Genomic DNA, 18,698 nt, shown 5'->3' with positions numbered 1-18,698 from the left:
CATACATCAGAGAGAGAAAGAGAGAGAGGGGAGAGAGAGAGAGAGAGAGAGAGAGAGAGAGAGAGAGAGAGAGAGAGAGAGAGAGAGAGAGCAATGGCAGTAAGGGTTTCCACATCAAAAAATTGTTTTGAAACTACCAAAATAATGTGAACGGATAAGCCGACGGCGCGGAGCGAGGGTGTGTCGGTCAGACAGTCTGATAACTGCACAGGTCTCTCACTCAACTTAATAAAGAGAAATGTCCCACAAAGCAACGTTACAGGACCAAACAACAGTAAAGTAGTAACTGTAACTATCTTTGGCAACTTACATGAGAATAGAAAAGAAATACCACAGCTGTACGTGGAGAAGCATCTGTCCTCCTGTCTGTCCTCCCACCTGTCCTACTGACTCTTCGTCACATTTCTGCCTGAAAAACAGCGTCTGTCACCAGCGTAAAAACTCACGGAGTGTATGCGATCAAAAATCACCGCGACCGCCAGCCCTCCGGACCGAGACATCAGTTTACTTTCCACTGGAAAGCATTCTCCGTCTTGCGAGTGAGGGAGTCAGACTGCGTCCAGTTTACTGCTGGTGATTATGTATAATTATGTCATTTAGAGTGAAAAACGTAACTTTGTCACTTTCCAGGATGTTTGGTGGGTCAGGATCTCAATCACTACACATTAGGGCTCTGCAGTGATTGGCTCTGGTGCACATGTGGCTATGGTGGCTATGGTGGCTATGGTAATGCTAGCGGAATTCTAAATAATTGATGAAATTTTTTTCATTTATAGTAAAAAGCGTTGACACCCTAAACCACACAGCAGCCATGTTGAAACTCTCAGGTCAGTCTGATCCTGATCTGCAGAGATATTTGAGCCACACACACACACACACACACACACACACACAGACGGAGATTCCTTGCTTTATTGATAGATTTATTGTGGTTATGGTTATGTGCCTTTTTTACAGATGTGTTTTGATTTGTTCAGCACTTCAAAGGTCAAATCTGGTTGTTTTAAATGTGCTATATGAATAAACTTCATTTGATTTGATGATTTGAGATGCTAAGTCGATATATTGAGGAAGTTTCTGATTATAATGATTTACAAAATCCTTCCCCCCGTCATATTGGTGGAAATGGGCTTCCATACAGACTGGATTCTGCATCACGAAATAGAGAATATTTTAATAATGGTACATTCCTCCTCTTGGTCATCCAGCATGAGTCAAAAGTGTCCACCGGCGTGTTGTCTGACTCTCCCCGCTGCTGACACACACAAACACACACACACACACACACACACACACACACACACACACACACACACACACACACACACACACACACACACACACACACACACACACACACACACACACATCCTTCAACCTCACTTGCCCAGCAGACCATGTACTGTTGCTGGGCATACTGCAGCTTGTCAGAGGGAGTCAGAACAAAGCAAACAGCTCCACAGACTGACACCATGATGGACTCAGCATCATTTTCAAGAGAAAACATTTTTGCCGTAAAAGGTAGAACAAGGCATTAATGAAAAAATTGCATTTAGTATGAGAAATTAGTGATATTAAAGGTTAATATGATGTTGGTTGAGGGCTGACAAATTTCATCTCAACAATCATCTCACTGTTTATATCGACAATTCGCCCAGTGGTTCTGGCAGTTTTAAAAAATCAGCTCTCCCAAAGCAGGTGGTGGCCTTTCAACAGTCTGCCTATCTGTCAAATATATTCATGAATTTTTCATGGATTTCATAATCATACTGCTAGCAAAGCTTTCAGTGGGGAAAGATGTGTGAGCCTGTGTGTTGGCGAGCCTCTGGCAATGACGCGCTGTATCTGACCCTGTGTGCTGATTTCTCTGTAGAGGGGGAAGGCAAGAAGAGAATCCATCACTGACGCCAAAATAAGAAACACTGTGGTTTTCTTGTTCTGATGCTGATCCCGGGTTAGGCTGTTTCCTGCTTTAAGCATGTAGCTGTCACTGACTGTTCACCAGTGTGGGAAGATGCAGGGATACAGGGTACATATAGCTGCTAGCTTGTCATTGTGCATCTGATCAAAAATAAATTAGCTTTTGACGGTAAATGATATGCGTTGTTTTAGTCATTTGTCATATAATAAAGCTGTTTGCAGCCAGTATTTAAAGAAAACAAGTATAATAGAAAATAGAAAATATATAATGTATAATATGGGGCCTATCATGCCCATGCCATACCAATACTTGCAGGTGGTGGACAGTAAGGTGTAGTACTGGCCTTAGGTGGATTCTGGCAGTGATAATAAAACACATTTCATTCAACTGTACATTACACAAAAAAACAATCTCAAAAGAGGCGTCATCATGCCGCTTGAATTATAGAGACTGTTAACACGAATCCTAAAAAAATAACCCACAGTTTTAATCCAAAGTTTCCTTTAAAAGTCCATTGTGTAGGATTCAGTGCAGTTCATGAATTGGACCAAAAAAGATCCCAGTGTACCCTAATTCAGCACAACCCTAACCCTAAGCACGTCATGACCCTAACCCTAGTTTTCTTTAGACATTTTCAGTGCAGTTTTCTTTGCGTTAAGCTAGCTACATGTTTACACAGAGACTCAGTTATGTGGGTGTTCAGGAGTACTGAGGTGCATACTTCGGTGACCTCAGTTGTGTGTACGCCCATGCTCAGCAGAGGATGTGGGACTCATTAAAAAGTATTTAGGGTACTTGTGTACAAAAATCAGAAACGCCAGAACCTAGTACCGGTGAGTCCTGCCCCATTTCAGACACTGATTTAGTGGAATCTTGTGGCAAAGTTGTAGAATGCAACTAACTGCTTGCATCTGTATTTGACGACCTGGGAATGAGAACAGGCTGTGAAGTGTGTAGGAGAAACTATAGTGGCCATGAAATTCAACTCTGCGAAAAACATTAAAGACCCTATCTAGAGCCAGTGTTTGGTTTGTCCGTTCTGGGCTACTGTGGGAACATGGCGGTTCAATATGGACCTTTAACTGCCTTTAAAATGTCTTTGAAGAATTCTGCTTCTCTAAACGAGTTGATGTCAAACTACATTTGACATACATTTTTTATGTTCTTTGATAGACAAACATCCACTTATATCTCTTCAGTTAGCATGTAAGTATAAAAATGTATTTATTTTAAAGGTCCAGTGTGTAACATTTAGAAGGATCTATTGGATAATAATATTATATATAATATATTATAGGTATTACATTAGTATATAATCCCCTGAACATAAGAATCAAACTGTTTTTATCTACAGAGGGAGTGGGTCTTCTTCAACAGAGTCCACCATGTTGAACTGCCATGTTTCTACAGTAGCCAAGAACGGACAAACCAAACACTGGCTGTAGATAGGACCATTCGTGTTTTCTACGAGTTTCACCCACCGTAGTTTCTACACGATTGGAAGGCGAGCGGTATTCAATCTGCACCTTCACCGCTAGATGCCACTGAATCTTACACACTGCTCCCTTAAGCAGAAACCTGGTATTTCGTTTGGCAGCGATGACTGCCTAATTCACTAGTTGTATTGCTAAGCTAACATTAGCAGTCTAAGAGCAACAATAATGCCGGTAGGACCGATGCCCACAGCCAGTCTTCATTATAACATCCAGCACCTTGAAGATTAAAATACATGTGGGTCCGTCCACTTAAACAGGGACTTCCGCAAAGTTAATGGATTATTGATAGGCTATCTTAAATGGTGAATTGACCATGTGCCCTGAAGTAAACTATGATAGCATTGTTCAGTTTAAGGTCAGGGAGGAGCGAAAAGGTCAGTAAGACACTTGGACACGCTCTGGCTCCAATGGAGATTAAACTAATGACCTTTGTCCACTAGGCAGTCTCACTAGCCATCTGGCCTCCATAAAGACGCTGGTTTAGAGAGAAGCAACACAGACCTGAAACATGTTGTAAGGTTGGTCAACTCCTGCTTATATATTGTGTAGCTCCTCCTACCCCAGGAAGCAATAATTAAGGAATCAATTAACTTATAGCACACTTATCTAATACCCAATAGATCGTTTTTATAAATCAACAGTGGAAAAACTCACTACACCTATTAAAAGGAGTAAACTAGATCCCAAACTCCCCCTCGTCTATACCACTTAGGCACATTCCCCCAGGAACCTGACAAGAAAAGGAGTCCACAAGAGCGGGGCCTGGTTTGCTAGTTCCTGGGTCCCAGATCTCTTGTACTTCAATGCAAACATGATACAATTACCCTTAACATTTTTCATCCTAACATCTGTACTAATTACCAAACCCCAGACACCTGTCGGCTAGATGGTATGTAAAAGTGAGGTGGACAAGCACACTATGTTGTGTCCTTTTTAAGTTACAGGTCACGGGGCATCCCTGTGACACATATAAACACTCAAAATGTTCAAGGAATAGCATGGTTAAGCCCATACTTACCCATAGTGTACCATACTGCCAGATTTATCCTGTTAACCAGGGAAGCGTACTGTTGCTCTAGTTGGTTTTGGTCATTTCTCTCCTATCAGAAGAGCCATCTGTTTTATGTTTGGTAAGAAAGCTCTCTCTTTGGACACAAATATTATTTTTTGTCCCTTAACGTGACTGTGGAAGTAAAGTGTCAAAAGTAAATAGCTTAACCCGAATTAGAGTAGTGGAGTGGAACCTGACTCCCAAATTCCACTGGGTACGGCCATGACACGATTGCGCCCATTGTAGGTAATGGTCTGGTCAACTGGTCTATTTTTGACGGAAGCCGCGACCCACTCGCGTCAAGCGATCGCAACTGGAAGTCAGACACAGAAATAGCATAGAAAAGCCTGTCAATTTTCAAAATAAAAGAGTCTCCAGGTCTAATTTCATGCTAGATTAACAATGTTATGTTGCACCAGACCAGAAGTCAATCATTCAGACCCAGGTAAGAGGACATTTTAGGCAGAGAAACACACCGTTTTGTATCCTTTTAATGAACAAAATACACAAGTAAACAACATTAGGCAGAAATTCTCCTCACTGCTGTCAACATTTATTTAGTCTCCCAACGGTGCAGAGTAGGTGTTTTTGTCTTTCAAGGACAACCTGATTGATCTAATTGTGTCAAAATCAATAGATTCAGAGAGGGAAGAAGAAGAAACAAACGCCTTCTTGTATGATGGAAGAAGTGAGTGGGCTGAAAAAAAGATGGCAGCTCTCCCGACGTGTTCACAGTAGTCTCTCCTCTCTAATGAAGTGAGCATTCATTTCCCTCATAATTTCCCTGTAGTTTCACCGTCTATTCTCCGCACCTCTTGTTTTAGCACCCACACCCAATTTCGGAGGCAGCAGACAGCATTGTCAAGGTTAGAGGCCGTTAGACCGCCTCTGCATTCGTCCCATTCAGCATTTGACAAACATATCCCTGCTTCCACACAGCAGAAAACCTTTCAGCTGCTTTTTATAATCCTGATCAATGAACAGCAACATACTATCCTGGAACAGCAACCTATTTCACCTGCTACGGCAGCAGGCCTAAAATCAACTTTTTCTTCTGTTTCCAGTACAAATCAGATAAGTTCCTGTGAATTTTAAATATTAGAATTGCAAGAATTAACACGTATATATTATGTATGCATGTGTGCAAATTTCCATTACAGATTTCCTCATAGAATTAATAAATATGATGTTTTCTGCCTCAGGAAGCCAAAAACGCCTTGGAAGATTCATAACCCAACTGTTACCAGAATATGCATCTGAGAGTTAATTTAAGCTATTGATTTAGATGTATTAAATGAGCTCAAAGTGATGACCAGGTGCACTTTGTCCTGGCTGCTGGCTCATTTTGGTCATTATGAAAATGAACATTAATTGGCAGGTTGTATGTACATCTGTAATATGTCATCTGTGCATTGTTGGCATTATAAGTAGCAAGAGGAAACTACCTTTTGTTTTCTCATAACAACGGGTTGATAATCAGGAAAGCAGTGAGGAAATGCAATGGTAAAAGTAGACTTACTTACTTTCATTAGTGTGTAATCACCTGAAAATAAGAATCATTGTGTTTATATTCCCTTAGAATGAGCTGTTTTTATCTATAGAGGGAGCGGGTCCTCTTCTACAGAGTCCGCCATGTTTCTACAGAAGCCCAGAAAAGACAAATCAAACTTTTGTGTTTCACGGCTGCCGTACTTTCTCTTAAATGCTTGCAAGGGGAGGAGATATTCAGTTCGTTGCAATATGCAACTTCACCAACTTCTAGATGGACTAATACATTTATTAGTAAATTATTTTAATAATACTTCTTTTCATTGGCCATGAACTATCAATAAATGAAAGATCTTGTAATTGAATATATCTACGGATTAATTAATTCGTTTGTAAATTGGTTTATTATATGTTTATATTGGTTATTTAAATATCAATGAATGAAATAGTAATGTAATGTATTATGTCCAGGTACATCCTCCATACTCCTCCAGCTTCTGCTTTAGCAACGTTGCTCAAATCCAGAATGCTTACTCATACCTGTGTATCATGATTTTCCATTCATATCCCATGGGTCACTAGTTTTAGGGTGTTTGCTTGTGAGCCAGTCAGATTTTTAATGAATGTTTTTATCAAAAAGTACATACCAACAAACACTGAAAATGCGTACCAGCAGCAGCCTGCCTTTTCTTTGAGTGTGGATATGTATGAGCTTCATGCCTCTGTATGAAAAGCAGAGTACAGATTGTGTTAGTGTTAGTGCGTATCGCTTACCTGCGTGTTTAGTATGCGAGTGGGTGTCAAAGAATGTATGTATGCGTTTCTGTGTGTGTGTGTTTGTGAGAGAGAGAGAGAGTAGCCTAATGGTTAATCCCTCGCTGTCTCGATGCAGGGCCTTCCTCTGTGAGCTCTGAGCTGTAGCTATTTTTAGGGAGCCACTCTCTGCTGTGGGCCAGCCAACACACCAGCAAACACACACATGCACACACGCTGTACGCGCTGTGTTAAGGGAGTGTCATTGTGTGAGCGTCTGAGCTAATGAGGACAGTCTGAGTGGATGTTAGCATGTTTGTGTTTGTGTTTTCTTCATCTAGGCCTAGGGTGTGCAGCCCTAATACATCCAGCTGAAGAATATTAATGAGAATATTTTTCGAGTACCAATATATGAGAATAAGGACATGGCCAATGCATGTAAATAAAAAAACAAATAAGTGGAGTATGGGTGGAGCTGGGGCAGGCAGAATGAAGCCTGGTTGCTAAAAACAGCCGCCTGTGACAGCACTTAACTGTCACTCAAATAGGCCACGCCTTTAATTATGCATAATTGTGTGTGGGTGACTTCTATAAAAATTCACCCCCTGTACAGTTAACATAAACGGGGACATTATCTACAGAGACCAAAAATGTTTTTTGTACCAGGCTGTAAACATGTTTATTTCTGCTGTAAAGTTGGGCATTTTATTATGGGGCCTTCTGGAGATTGACTCACTGCTGGAGCCAGCCTCTAGTGGCTGTTAAAGTAACTGTAGTTTTTGTTATTTATTTTTTTTTACCATACTACGTATTTACCATATAGACATAAAAGAGGTATCAGTGGGGTGCCCGGTTAGCTCAGTGGGTAGAGCCCCCCTTTCCTGTCTGTCTTCAGCTGTCACTATCATAAAGGCCATAAAAGCCCCCCCAAAAAAAAGAGGTATCAATCTCATTCAGTTCTCAGCAAGAAAGTGAATCATCATTTTTCTCAATTTGGTGAAGTACGCCTTTAAGAAGGACAGTGGTTGCCGAACTCAGAAGTGGGTGCCTATGATCACAGGGAAAAATGTCAGTTGGTGAAATCAAAGTTTATCTTCTTGTCAGTTTGCAGGTGTTGGCTGAGACAGTTGCTCACCGGGTTGGTGGTACTCGTAGCATTTTGTTTTCTTGCAGCCGAAGCCATCCAGTTAGGTCTGTGCAAGCAGCTTCTATGTGACACTGCTGACCGCTCTCTACTCTAGCTGCTTGAGCTAACATTCACTTCACAGACTTACAATTATTTTCCAACAGGAAGTGAAAGTTAGAAGTGGATGGATAATTTTCTAGAGAGGCTGCAGCAGATAATATGCGTATAATTAATAGTTCATAAAAAAAACACTGCTCAATTTTCTGCTACGTTGGATTTGTTACATTAAGACATTTTCATACTTACTTTGCATGTCAGTGTTTATGCTCCAACACTTATAATGGCATAAAAAAATTTTAATTGTTTTAATACAATGTTCTAATTTAGCTGGAGAGCCCCTGAATGACAGACACTCAGTTAAAACTAATTATATCAGTTAGAGAAAAACCATCACTGCCTGTGAAAAGTTACAGCACTGTGTGCTCTGATACCTTCTCAATTTAATATCGTCCTCAACAGAAGACTGCCAAGGATTTACTTAGTGTGATTTATTTAAATGGGAAAGCGAGCTGGCTCATACAGGCAGTTTATTAATTTCATAATGTGCTCTGTGAGCTTATGGCAGATATTGAATGTGTATTTTGGATGCTTTAAGTGCCAAGCAGGAATTAATCAAGGGCAAGTTGATTTTGGGTGTTTCCTTTCATTTTTTGTAAACTGGCTTTTTATGATCTATATCAAACATGCAGAGGTGGAGATCAGTGTCAAGAGCTGTAGGATTTGAAGTAATGTAAAGTAATGTGCATGATGTTTAGTGTTTATACATGCTATTGAATAAATTCCAAAGCACAACTCGAGGCTTGAAAATACACACATAGCTGATACAATAAGCTGCTGCCCTTGGCTCAAATTTCATGCACTTGGACAGAAAAATCAGACAACAATGCTTTCAAATCTAATTGCAGCGAAGTAAATGCAACAAATTTGTCTGGCATTTATTTTTCTGATATGCTGTGGCAAGATCACAACCCAGAGGTCGAGAGGCATTAGGTTAAAATATAAGTAAACCACAAAATTCTGCAAGCTTTTAGGGTGGAGTATCTCTCTAAGTGATTAAGACTAAAAGGTTTTTCTTCTTCTTTTTTTAAATGTATTTAATTTGTCTCCTCATACTAAAAAAAGTTGAGAGAAAAAAAGCAGAAAATACTAACTGAGAATATCCTCAGGATTAATTTTGTAGTCCAGCTCAACAGGGAACAACAGACACTGAGTTATCTGCTGTGCCCATATCACAAACCCTTGGCTCTGATGCAGCAGCGGCTTCGTTACCCATCGATTGCCAGTGTAGACATCTGACTGGATACTCCCCCAGAGGCACAGCAGGATAAATAATTTAATGGGAAGCTTGGAATATACGAGGAATATTTATAGGGGAGATGTAGTGAGTGACCGTCCCATTATCCAGCCACTCCCTGCTTCTGTTTCTCACACACACACACACACACACACACACACACACACACACACACACACACACACACACACACAGCCAAATGTGAGGAAAACTTGGAATATTATATTGAAGCAATGAGGTCATACAGCTGACTGGTTACAGGCTCATGGGAGGGAGACAGGGTGATTAGTAATTGGAAAAAAATATGAAATGTAAATATTAACATGTCTTTAATAAAGGTGGGAAAGAATATTGATGGGGTTTTAACGTGATGAGTTTTTGCTGGAGTTAATCATGTTTGCTGAAATGGACAACTAATTAGATGAGAGCGAACCGAAATAATTTCTTAGAAAGCCCAGGGACAGATTATTTTTCTCCAAACAGGAGGTGGAAAGAGCATTGGGCTATTGAGCCAGACTGGAAACTGGAAGAGACTGATGGATGTTGTGAAAACAATCCTCTACTATACCTTATAGTAAGATTGCTATGCAAGAGTCATTTTGAAAGAAATAAAAGAATCACCGGAGTCAGAAACAACTCAAAGGAAATCCTTTGATGACAGATGTTCTCATATCAGCGATCCAGACGAAACCGAGAAGCTGATGGAAGCTGTATTTTCTTAAAGTAAATCAAACAAAGACACTGTTGAAGCATTTTATCATCTCTGCAGTCACAGCACACTTGCTCAAAAGCCAAGAGCCTGTACTGTAAATAACTGAATAACGGAGGACAGGAAGAAGGAAAGAATAGAGACAGAAAAACTGATGGATGGAGAGAAGGAAGGACAAGCTAATGTCACGAGATCCTGGAAATACCTAGAATTTATTCGACATGTCTAAATAACTGATCAATGTCTCTCCATGTGAAGTGTTCTCGGAAAGTTGTTCCCAACCTGTGGGTCGGAACCTCCTAAGGGGTCGCTGGATAAATCTAAAGGAGTTGCATGATGATTAACAAGATAGAAAATAAGAAATTAACTTAAATTAACATTACTACCTGTAAAACCACAATGTGACGTTTGTTATCCTTGGACCCAGGCTAGCTGTTTCCAGTCTTTATTCTAAGCTAAGCTAACCAGCTGCTGGCTCTCATCCACGTCTGATGGAATAGCAGGACAGCAAAATGGAGCACTGTATACGTTATGTTGCTATGGCGAGGTTTTATTGTTTACAAAAAAATGGAATCAAATATACTCATTGTCCAGATAGCCCATGAATTGTGCTTGTGTGAAGGACCTACATAACATCCATCTACTAGGGCTGCACAGTTCACCGAAATAATAGCGGAATACAGCCAAGGGCAATATCCAAACCACAGAAGCTGCAATTTGTTTTGAGTGATTGCAGTCTGCAACTACACCGCTAGATGTCACAAAATCCTACGCACTGGACCTTTACACAAAAAAGGGCCAATTGAAAGTAAGAAGCCATATACTCTATGCTTCTTGATAACATTAACGTATAGCATTTATATGTTGGTGTTTTGGCCTGTTTTTTCTAGCTGTGTTGTTGCCACTTCTCTACTTATTTTCAGTGGGATTGATGGGATAAATGTTGTGACTAAATGTAACTAAAATTGTAATGTATTTTGTCATAGTTTAGTTCTTCTTTTGTCTTAAAATTTTTTGTCTTCGTTTTCTTCAAAATGTGTGACAAATAGCATTGTAATGAAGTACTGTAGTGCTGCAAAGATGCCCTGGCCTGCAAATCTGTGTTTGGTTGGTAAATACCGCATTAAATGTCACATCATCATAACCACGGACACACATATTGGACAGCCTCTCTGAGTCTAACTAGCTTAGCTACAGCACAGGTACCACATGGATGGCTGTGAATGTGCTTCTAGTGACTGTAGAAGCTCCAGCGGTCTCTCTGTGTGTCCAGCGTGGACACAGATGGTCTGACAGCCACTGCTTATGGTTGGCTATCTCTGACTACCAGCTTGCTGTTTGAGTCTTTTCAATGAATCTGAAAATTGTGATGCAAAAATTATAATTCTGACTAATCGTGAATCATATCACAATATCTGTCCAAATAATCACAATAAGATTTTTTTAAATATATTATGCAGCCCTACTGTCTACCTGAATCCAAGTGAATGCAGCAAGTGTTTTTCCCAAAACTATTTCTTTAACATGAGTCATATTTATGAAATATGTAGTGTGTGATATAATTTCAAGCCCAGACTACCAAGTACTCACAAAACACAGATGAGAAGAGTTACTATAAAATTAAATAATAATGTGTTTCCATCTTCTGCTTTTACAAGGATACTTTCCTTGAAGTTGTATTCCTCTGTTTGAAAGAGCTGTCGGAGGTAGTTCAGATACAGCTCTGCTCAGAAACCAGGGCAAGAAGTCTAACAGGGAATTCATGACAAATGATGTTAATGTGACCACATGTTCAAAACTTGTTCATGTATTTTCTTCTGATATTGTTCCACTTCCTGTGATGTCCTGTCTGTATGAGCATGCCGGCTAATGCTAACCGATCCAGTCCTAACAGTCATAACAATACAACGGTAGACCTAGCACAAAGCAATAACAGGACTAGTTACTGGTGTGAACCACTGCCCGTCCTACATCTTGAGGGATTTAAATTCACAAATGATGGATTTTCAAATGTAGTCATCCATTATCGACCCACTTGTTGATTGAATGAAATGTGAAATTAAAGGGCATATCACAGTAAAAGTTCCCATTCCCAGTATGACCATTTAGATGACATTTCCCCTCTCATCCATTAACAACTAACATTCACCCATCAGAGGAGATAAGACGGATCAGACAGTTGGTAGCTTGTCTCTAATGTGGGGAAGAGATACAGCCTCATGATAAACATATAAATGTATGTTTGGCATGGCTCACATCATCATACGATTACCAGAGTTGGGGTACAATTTATAACTGGAAAATGTGCTAATTTGGCTGCAAGAAGAACAAGAAAAGACTGAAAATTAAACGTTGCAAGTGTGTTTTGTGCTTAAAAAATGGTTTTGAATCCAATCCAGGCAAACCCCAACTCTGGCCTGCATGCACTCGCCACCATCCCAAGTGATCTCTCTATGTGTGTGAATGTGGTCTGCATGAGTGAACTCATTCATGTGAATGCAGCTTGAATGCTACTGCTACCACAGCATCGCACCTCAGCCTCAGCAGCTTGCTGCTCTAAGTCCCCCTCCGTCTCAAATGCTGTCTTCTGTCCTTCCTCTCTGCTTGCCTACGCTGGCGCCCTCAAGGTCGTAATATTTTTCAAGGTATGTATGGATACACACCTGTTAACTTTCAAATCGAGCTGCCGTCTTCCTCGTCTTGTGGAATATATTTGCTGTCCCGATAGCGTGCTGTCTGTGTCTCTCTGACTGGAGATGGATGTATAGAGGACGTGCGTCACTGCTTTCAGTCCCCTGCTGCAGCTTGGATAGCTGGCTAGCACCTCAGGAGACAGGCAACCCTTGAATGTCTGGCACCATTGCAACCAGTGACTGAGCTGCAATGCCAAACTGGTGCTACATGCTGACTGAATGGAAACGCTAACTCATTAGCAACCGTTAACCACCTCCCCTGTCGTACTCAGAATGCGTAGTCTCTGAAGCCCAGAACAAAATGAGTTTGTTCCATTAGGAGCTCGCCATTTTGATTCAGGTGGCAGGTAGTCTCAATACACATTCAACCCAGTGAGGTAGATTAGTATTATAGCACAATAGCCAAGTTATGCTAACGTCGAAGACCCTAAATATGAAATGAGAGATTTGGTCATAATGCCATTGTTAGGTAATAAATAAAGCGATTGATGAGTTATTTTAAGCGAAACCGTTACTTCCTGTTAAAAGATGTCTGTAAAAGATTGCTTCTTCACAAACAACAGAGGCTGTGGTCGTCATGGAGTTATGAAAGTTACAATGGATCAAAACCTCCATATAAACTCCTGCAGCATCAGCCACTTTTCAGCAGCCCATCCATATGTGTTCAGTATGATTCAGCTCATTCCACTCAATCTGACACTTCGAGCTCTTTAACAGCAGTTTCATTTCAACCTAAACTTCTCTCAGAGCGTACACTTAAAAGGTCCAGTGTGTAACATTTAGGAGGATCTATTGTCAGAAATGGAACATAATATTCATAGCTATGTTTTCATTAGTGTATAATCACCTGAAAATAGGAATCATTGTGTTTCCATTGCCTTAGAATGAGCTGTTTACATCCACAAACCCTAGGGGTTACCTTCCATTTTTTTTTTTTATTAGGTTTTACTGGCCAGTATGCAAAAATATTCAAATACATTAGGTGAAAATAACATTTCTACTACTGTCAAAATACTATACTATTCAGACCACATCACACAAAATCATTGCCTACCACCTCCCAGGTTTATTTCTACAAGTTGATTTTTATGTTAAAGCTTGATACTGTTAGTGGAGATGGGTTGAAATAATCTTTTATATCTGATTTCTTTGGGAGAGAAACATTTAAAAGACTAACTGACAATGTATGATTCTAACTAGATAATTTCAAATGCCATTGCTTTGGGTTTAAAATAAACCATGCAATGACTCTTGATATTCACTGTTTTCTAGGTTACCCAGATGCATACTTGGGTAGCCTATATGGGATGGAGTTTCCAATTAATCATGGCAAAACTTGTATTTCATGATGCTTTTGCTCTTTATTACCCTCTTTGTCTCACAAATCAATTTTCTTGCCATTTTGCTGTCCCTGCTGAAAGCAATGTTTCCCATCTCCATTACCACAAAATGTTTTTCATCTTCTCCCATATTTATATTCTATTCTACAATGTAATGTCATTGTTTTTCATTCCCCAGTCTATTGCATGCCCTTTTCAGCAAACATTTTTTGCTTGATTGGAATAATATTTGAGATATTTGCTAAATCATTTCAATGAGTCATAATTTCACAGTGAAAACTAATATTGAATACTACAACCATATTTTGAACTAATCAGAGTAGCTCTTAATAAGACCTTTTGTGACTGACAGTTGCTCAAGGAATGTGTGAATTGCATATTTATTTTTTCCTGATACATGTCCTAATGATTAAGCAATGTGTCTTTCATATGTGCAGAGAACTAGGGAGGTAAAATTATATCCGTATTGTAATCTAGACAGTTGAATTGCCATATTCTGAATGACCATATGGATATCTTCAAAATGTTTCTGTGAACGTTTGATTAATTAGCTGGTAATGCAATAACATGGGAACCTGTAAAACTGCACTAATCAGTGTTTTTATATTAACAATGGACCCATTGACTGTGTTTATGTGGTCACCATCTAAGAGAATTGACTCCACTTTGGCCTGCTTTGGGCATTGGCCTTTGTCACCCATTTTTTTGGTCACTTAGTTATAAATTTGCTGAAATTTTCACTAACTGATTATTATGTTCAACTGATTGTTCAGGCCTGGTGGATTTTTGCAAATGTTATTAGAAGCACTAGGAGGAGCTAGAGGAACCTACAGATTATCTGTCTCATGTACTACTGTCAGGATATATTAGTTTCAGACAATATGACAAAAGGTTATTTTGATAAAAGTTACCTACTGCAGCTTTAATCATAATAGCGGACATCAATGTAAATGTGCCGGGGTTAGCAGTTAATTAGCACCCGCAGACAACTAACACATTCACTGCAACAATATATAAGGTGATTATTATCAGGTGGTGATTTGTCAGTGTTGTGTTGTTCAATGCACCTTTAATTATGACAAGTTGTAACTCCTGTTCAAGATTCATTATATATTCTATTTTGGTGAGTCATATTACACAATTTTAAAGGTTATCTTAAACCCTTAAAGACAGGTTTGATTTGAATTGTTATATTATTGAGTTAAAATATCGAAGTGGATATGACATATGACATTTTTTAGGCTGAAATGAGAACACTCAATGATTCAGTTTGGTAATAAAGATCAAAACAGAATCAATTGTCTATCCAGTTGCCATAATTAAATCCTTTTTGGGAAAATAAATGACTGAGGCCAATAAATAATAAAATATTTTTTACAAATCATAACTCCTTTTCCCTGGTATCACCTGGGGGTTTGACTAATACCTGGAACAATCATTGCCATCCCATAAGAATCTTATGGAATGGAAATGTTCCTGATTCCTATATTCAGGTGATTATACACTAATGGAAATTAAGCTATGAATATTATATTCCATTGACACTGACAATAGATCATCCTAAATGTTACACACTGGACCTTTGAGGCCTTTTTGACACACTGGTCTAGCTCTGTTTCGCCTCTGTCTGGCCAGACTACAGGGGAGCAGGTGATGTGGGCACTCTGCCAGTACTGCAGTGTTTTCTACCAGTTTGTCTCTCTGTCCCTATGTCCCCCACTTCCTCTTGATAACATTTTCTTATACAGAGATACACAGCTAGTGTATAGAATATTGTAAAATGTTTGTCTTCAGCTCTTTTGTCACTGTGTCCATCCCCCTGTATCTTTTCCTGTCTAACTTAATACCTCAGGATACGGTGATCATTTTGATTTTTGTCTCCTTTCTCCGTCATCAACAGGTGGTTTATACTTTATAGGCACAAGTAATGAAAGCTGTTTCAAATCCCAAATCTAGTATGGCCCTTTTTTTAATTTTGCTTTATTAAACACATTAATATTAATTCTGATGGCTGTAAAAGGATAGCAAACAGCATCAGTATTTGGTTATTTGTCTATTTGTACCTCTGGCAAAGAATCTCTTGGGATTATGTATGGGTTTGGCTGAGATAGGCAATAGATTGGTTTAGTTGGATCTGGAATGTTGCCCATGACACAGTTTTTGTTTTCTATCCAAAGCTACTGTCCATATGAGGAGGCCTGGCAGTTTAGCAGCCAGAAAGCACTGCAAGAGAGCAGAGGAGATATATGCTGATGTTTAATTGCTGCAGAGGGTGCAGCTTTGCAAGTTGATCCGATGGTGGTGGATATTTATGTTTATATGCCATACTGTGTTAACACATACCCTCACAGCAAGGCTACATGAGTACCTGACTCAGAGTTATTCACACATACATCTGCTGTTGCAAGCAAATGGTAGGAATGATTTAAAATGGATAAAATGGATATTTTTATAATGACATTCTGCAGCTCCCTCAGCTTTACAAAGCTTTGTAGTGAGTTTCAGCTGATTGTTTATCTGTCCGGCCCTGAACTTTACTGCTTTGGTTCCATCTCACTACCACTAGCAGTTAGTACCAAATGGTAGTGACTAACTGGTGAACATAGTGGAGCATTTAGCTGCTAAAGAGATGGGCATTTACCTCAGGAGTTAGTAGAGACCGAAAACTTAATATTGGACTATCTTATCTGTTCATCAATTGATCATTTGTGAAACTTGGATTTAACTACTTATTTTAAATAGTGATGCCAGTTTCTTTGTAGTGAAGCTGCTACTTTTTCACTGTAAGTGAAAGTGCCTGTTATTTTTACCAACATCTAAAGCATCTAAAAAGTATTGATTCTGGTGGCCCCTGTGGACAAAAGCGGTAGTGTTTCCACTGCCTTGTTTTATTGATTTCATGGGAAATCTGACTGGTCTGCAGACATTAAGAATAACTAGCAGAGAAACACAGAAACAGCGTCGTCTCCCTGATGGTCTTGTTTGTTTATGTAGGTCATATAATATGGAGGACCACAAGTGTCACTTAAAGTGCATTTCTTTATTTAGTAACTATTCATTAACAATGAATGCCTATTTTTATTGTGCAGTTAGTTATTAATTAATGAAATGCTCAATTAATATTTCTTTGACACTTGTGGTCCTAATAGAGGCATCAGTTTTAAATTGGTTGTTTCATCTCCAGTAAAAATGTCGGCAAGCTGGTGTATCGTGTTAGCCTTAAATGAAACACTTCAGTTACAGTGATACACACATCAATCAGGAAACACTGAGGAGGTAACCTCCAGTGTGCATGTATTTGCTGTAAAGCCTCGCTGGGACAAATTACTTAAACTATTTGCAGCACAGCATCCTTTGCTGCCTCTCTTAGGGACAGTGCCATTCGGACCTGTGATAGATCCGCCAGCAGTAAAGCCTGATTTATCGTCAGAGCCTGTGCCTGATTGCTTAATGCAGTTGCCATGGTTACCACTTCAGGCTGCTGTGATGTGCATTGGAATTTCTCTGCCTGCTGATTCTTGTACCTTTTTTCTGTGCTGCAGAGAGAGTTACTACTACAAAGGCTTTTCAGTTAGTGTTAAGGATGAGAACATGGCAACGTGTTCTGGGTAGAAATCGAACACAAACCTGAAACATATTTAAACTACTACTAAACTACTAGTCTTACCATACCTGTAAAATTGAATTGTAGGCTCAAAAGATATTGTTGAGGGAACAGATAAAGTCAGATTAAACTGAATAGCTTATTATTCAATATTATTTACTGTGCGTAGACGTAAGCCCCACCAGATCTAATTGATAGCGCTCCATCTCCTGCACAAGCTCCTTCCCCCCAAGCGAAGTGACATTCCACGTCCCCAAATCCAGCTTCTGCTGCCTGGGTCTGGTTTGAGGCCCCTGGCCTTCACTGCCTCCAATTTGGCATTGTACACAACCCCAGTGGTTTCTCCCTTGAGTGGTGGGTCCGCGGGATGAAGATGTGTCCACGTCACTCTTTCAGGCTATGCCCGGACCGGCTCCCTGGCAAGCCCGGCCACCAGGCGCTCACTTTCGGGCCCCCTTTCAAGGCCTGGCTCCAGACAGTGGCCCCGGGCTTCCTCTGGGCCAGATCTCTCTTCACTTTCTTTCATGGGGTCTTCTGTGACCTTCAGCACTCACTGGATTGGTTTGTGGCTGAGTAGTAAGCAGCTGGGATGAGGATCAGCGCCTCTAAATCAGCAGGAAACCGGTTGATTGTCTACTCTGGGTAGGGAATGAGTCCTTACCCCAAGTGAAGAAGTTCAAGTAGGAGTTATGTTTACGAGTGAGGGTAGAATGGAGTGGGAGATTGGCCAGAGAATTGGGGCAGCAGGGGCTGTATTGCAGTCACATTATCGCACTGTTGTCACGAAAAGAGAGTTGAGCCGAAAGGCGAAGCTCGACCTGCTACCCCCGCGACCCGACCCCAGAGAAGCGGATGATGATGATGATGATGATGATGATGATGATGTGTCAGTTGCAGGTGCAGGGAACCTGCTTTTAAACCTACTTCTCCAGAAGACATAATTTGATTTCTGTTGTGTACATACTGTTTATACTTTACCTCTGTTTAACTGGATTGTTTTTTACATTTGCTGTATGTATGTTTTACTTGTATCAACTTTCCTACTGTTGCTGCCTTTTGACCAGTTCGTCTTTGTAAATGATAATTGGTTCTCAATTGACTTTTCTGGTTAAATAAAAAGGTAAAATAAATAAAGATAAATATAAAAAATAAATAAAATAATA

The 18,698-nt window shown here is 39.9% G+C and overlaps 1 protein-coding gene across 3 annotated transcripts in view; it reads left to right on the top strand.

Moving 5' to 3' along the window:
- Positions 1–18,698, top strand: part of LOC127355743 (vesicle-fusing ATPase) — a 48,656-nt gene that overhangs the window by 3,649 nt on the left and 26,309 nt on the right. For 2 of the 3 annotated variants that reach the window (XM_051386862.1, XM_051386863.1), the window contains exon 2: positions 12,526–12,543. The exons of the other annotated variant lie outside the window; for it this stretch is intronic. In XM_051386862.1, coding sequence (XP_051242822.1) covers positions 12,526–12,543 — 18 coding nt within the window. The remainder of the gene's footprint in view (positions 1–12,525; positions 12,544–18,698) is intronic. 3 annotated transcript variants of the gene reach the window in all.

This window comes from Dicentrarchus labrax, unplaced genomic scaffold, assembly GCF_905237075.1.
Source record: "Dicentrarchus labrax unplaced genomic scaffold, dlabrax2021, whole genome shotgun sequence".
NCBI lineage: Eukaryota > Metazoa > Chordata > Actinopteri > Moronidae > Dicentrarchus > Dicentrarchus labrax.
This window is presented reverse-complemented; position numbering and strand designations above follow the sequence as displayed.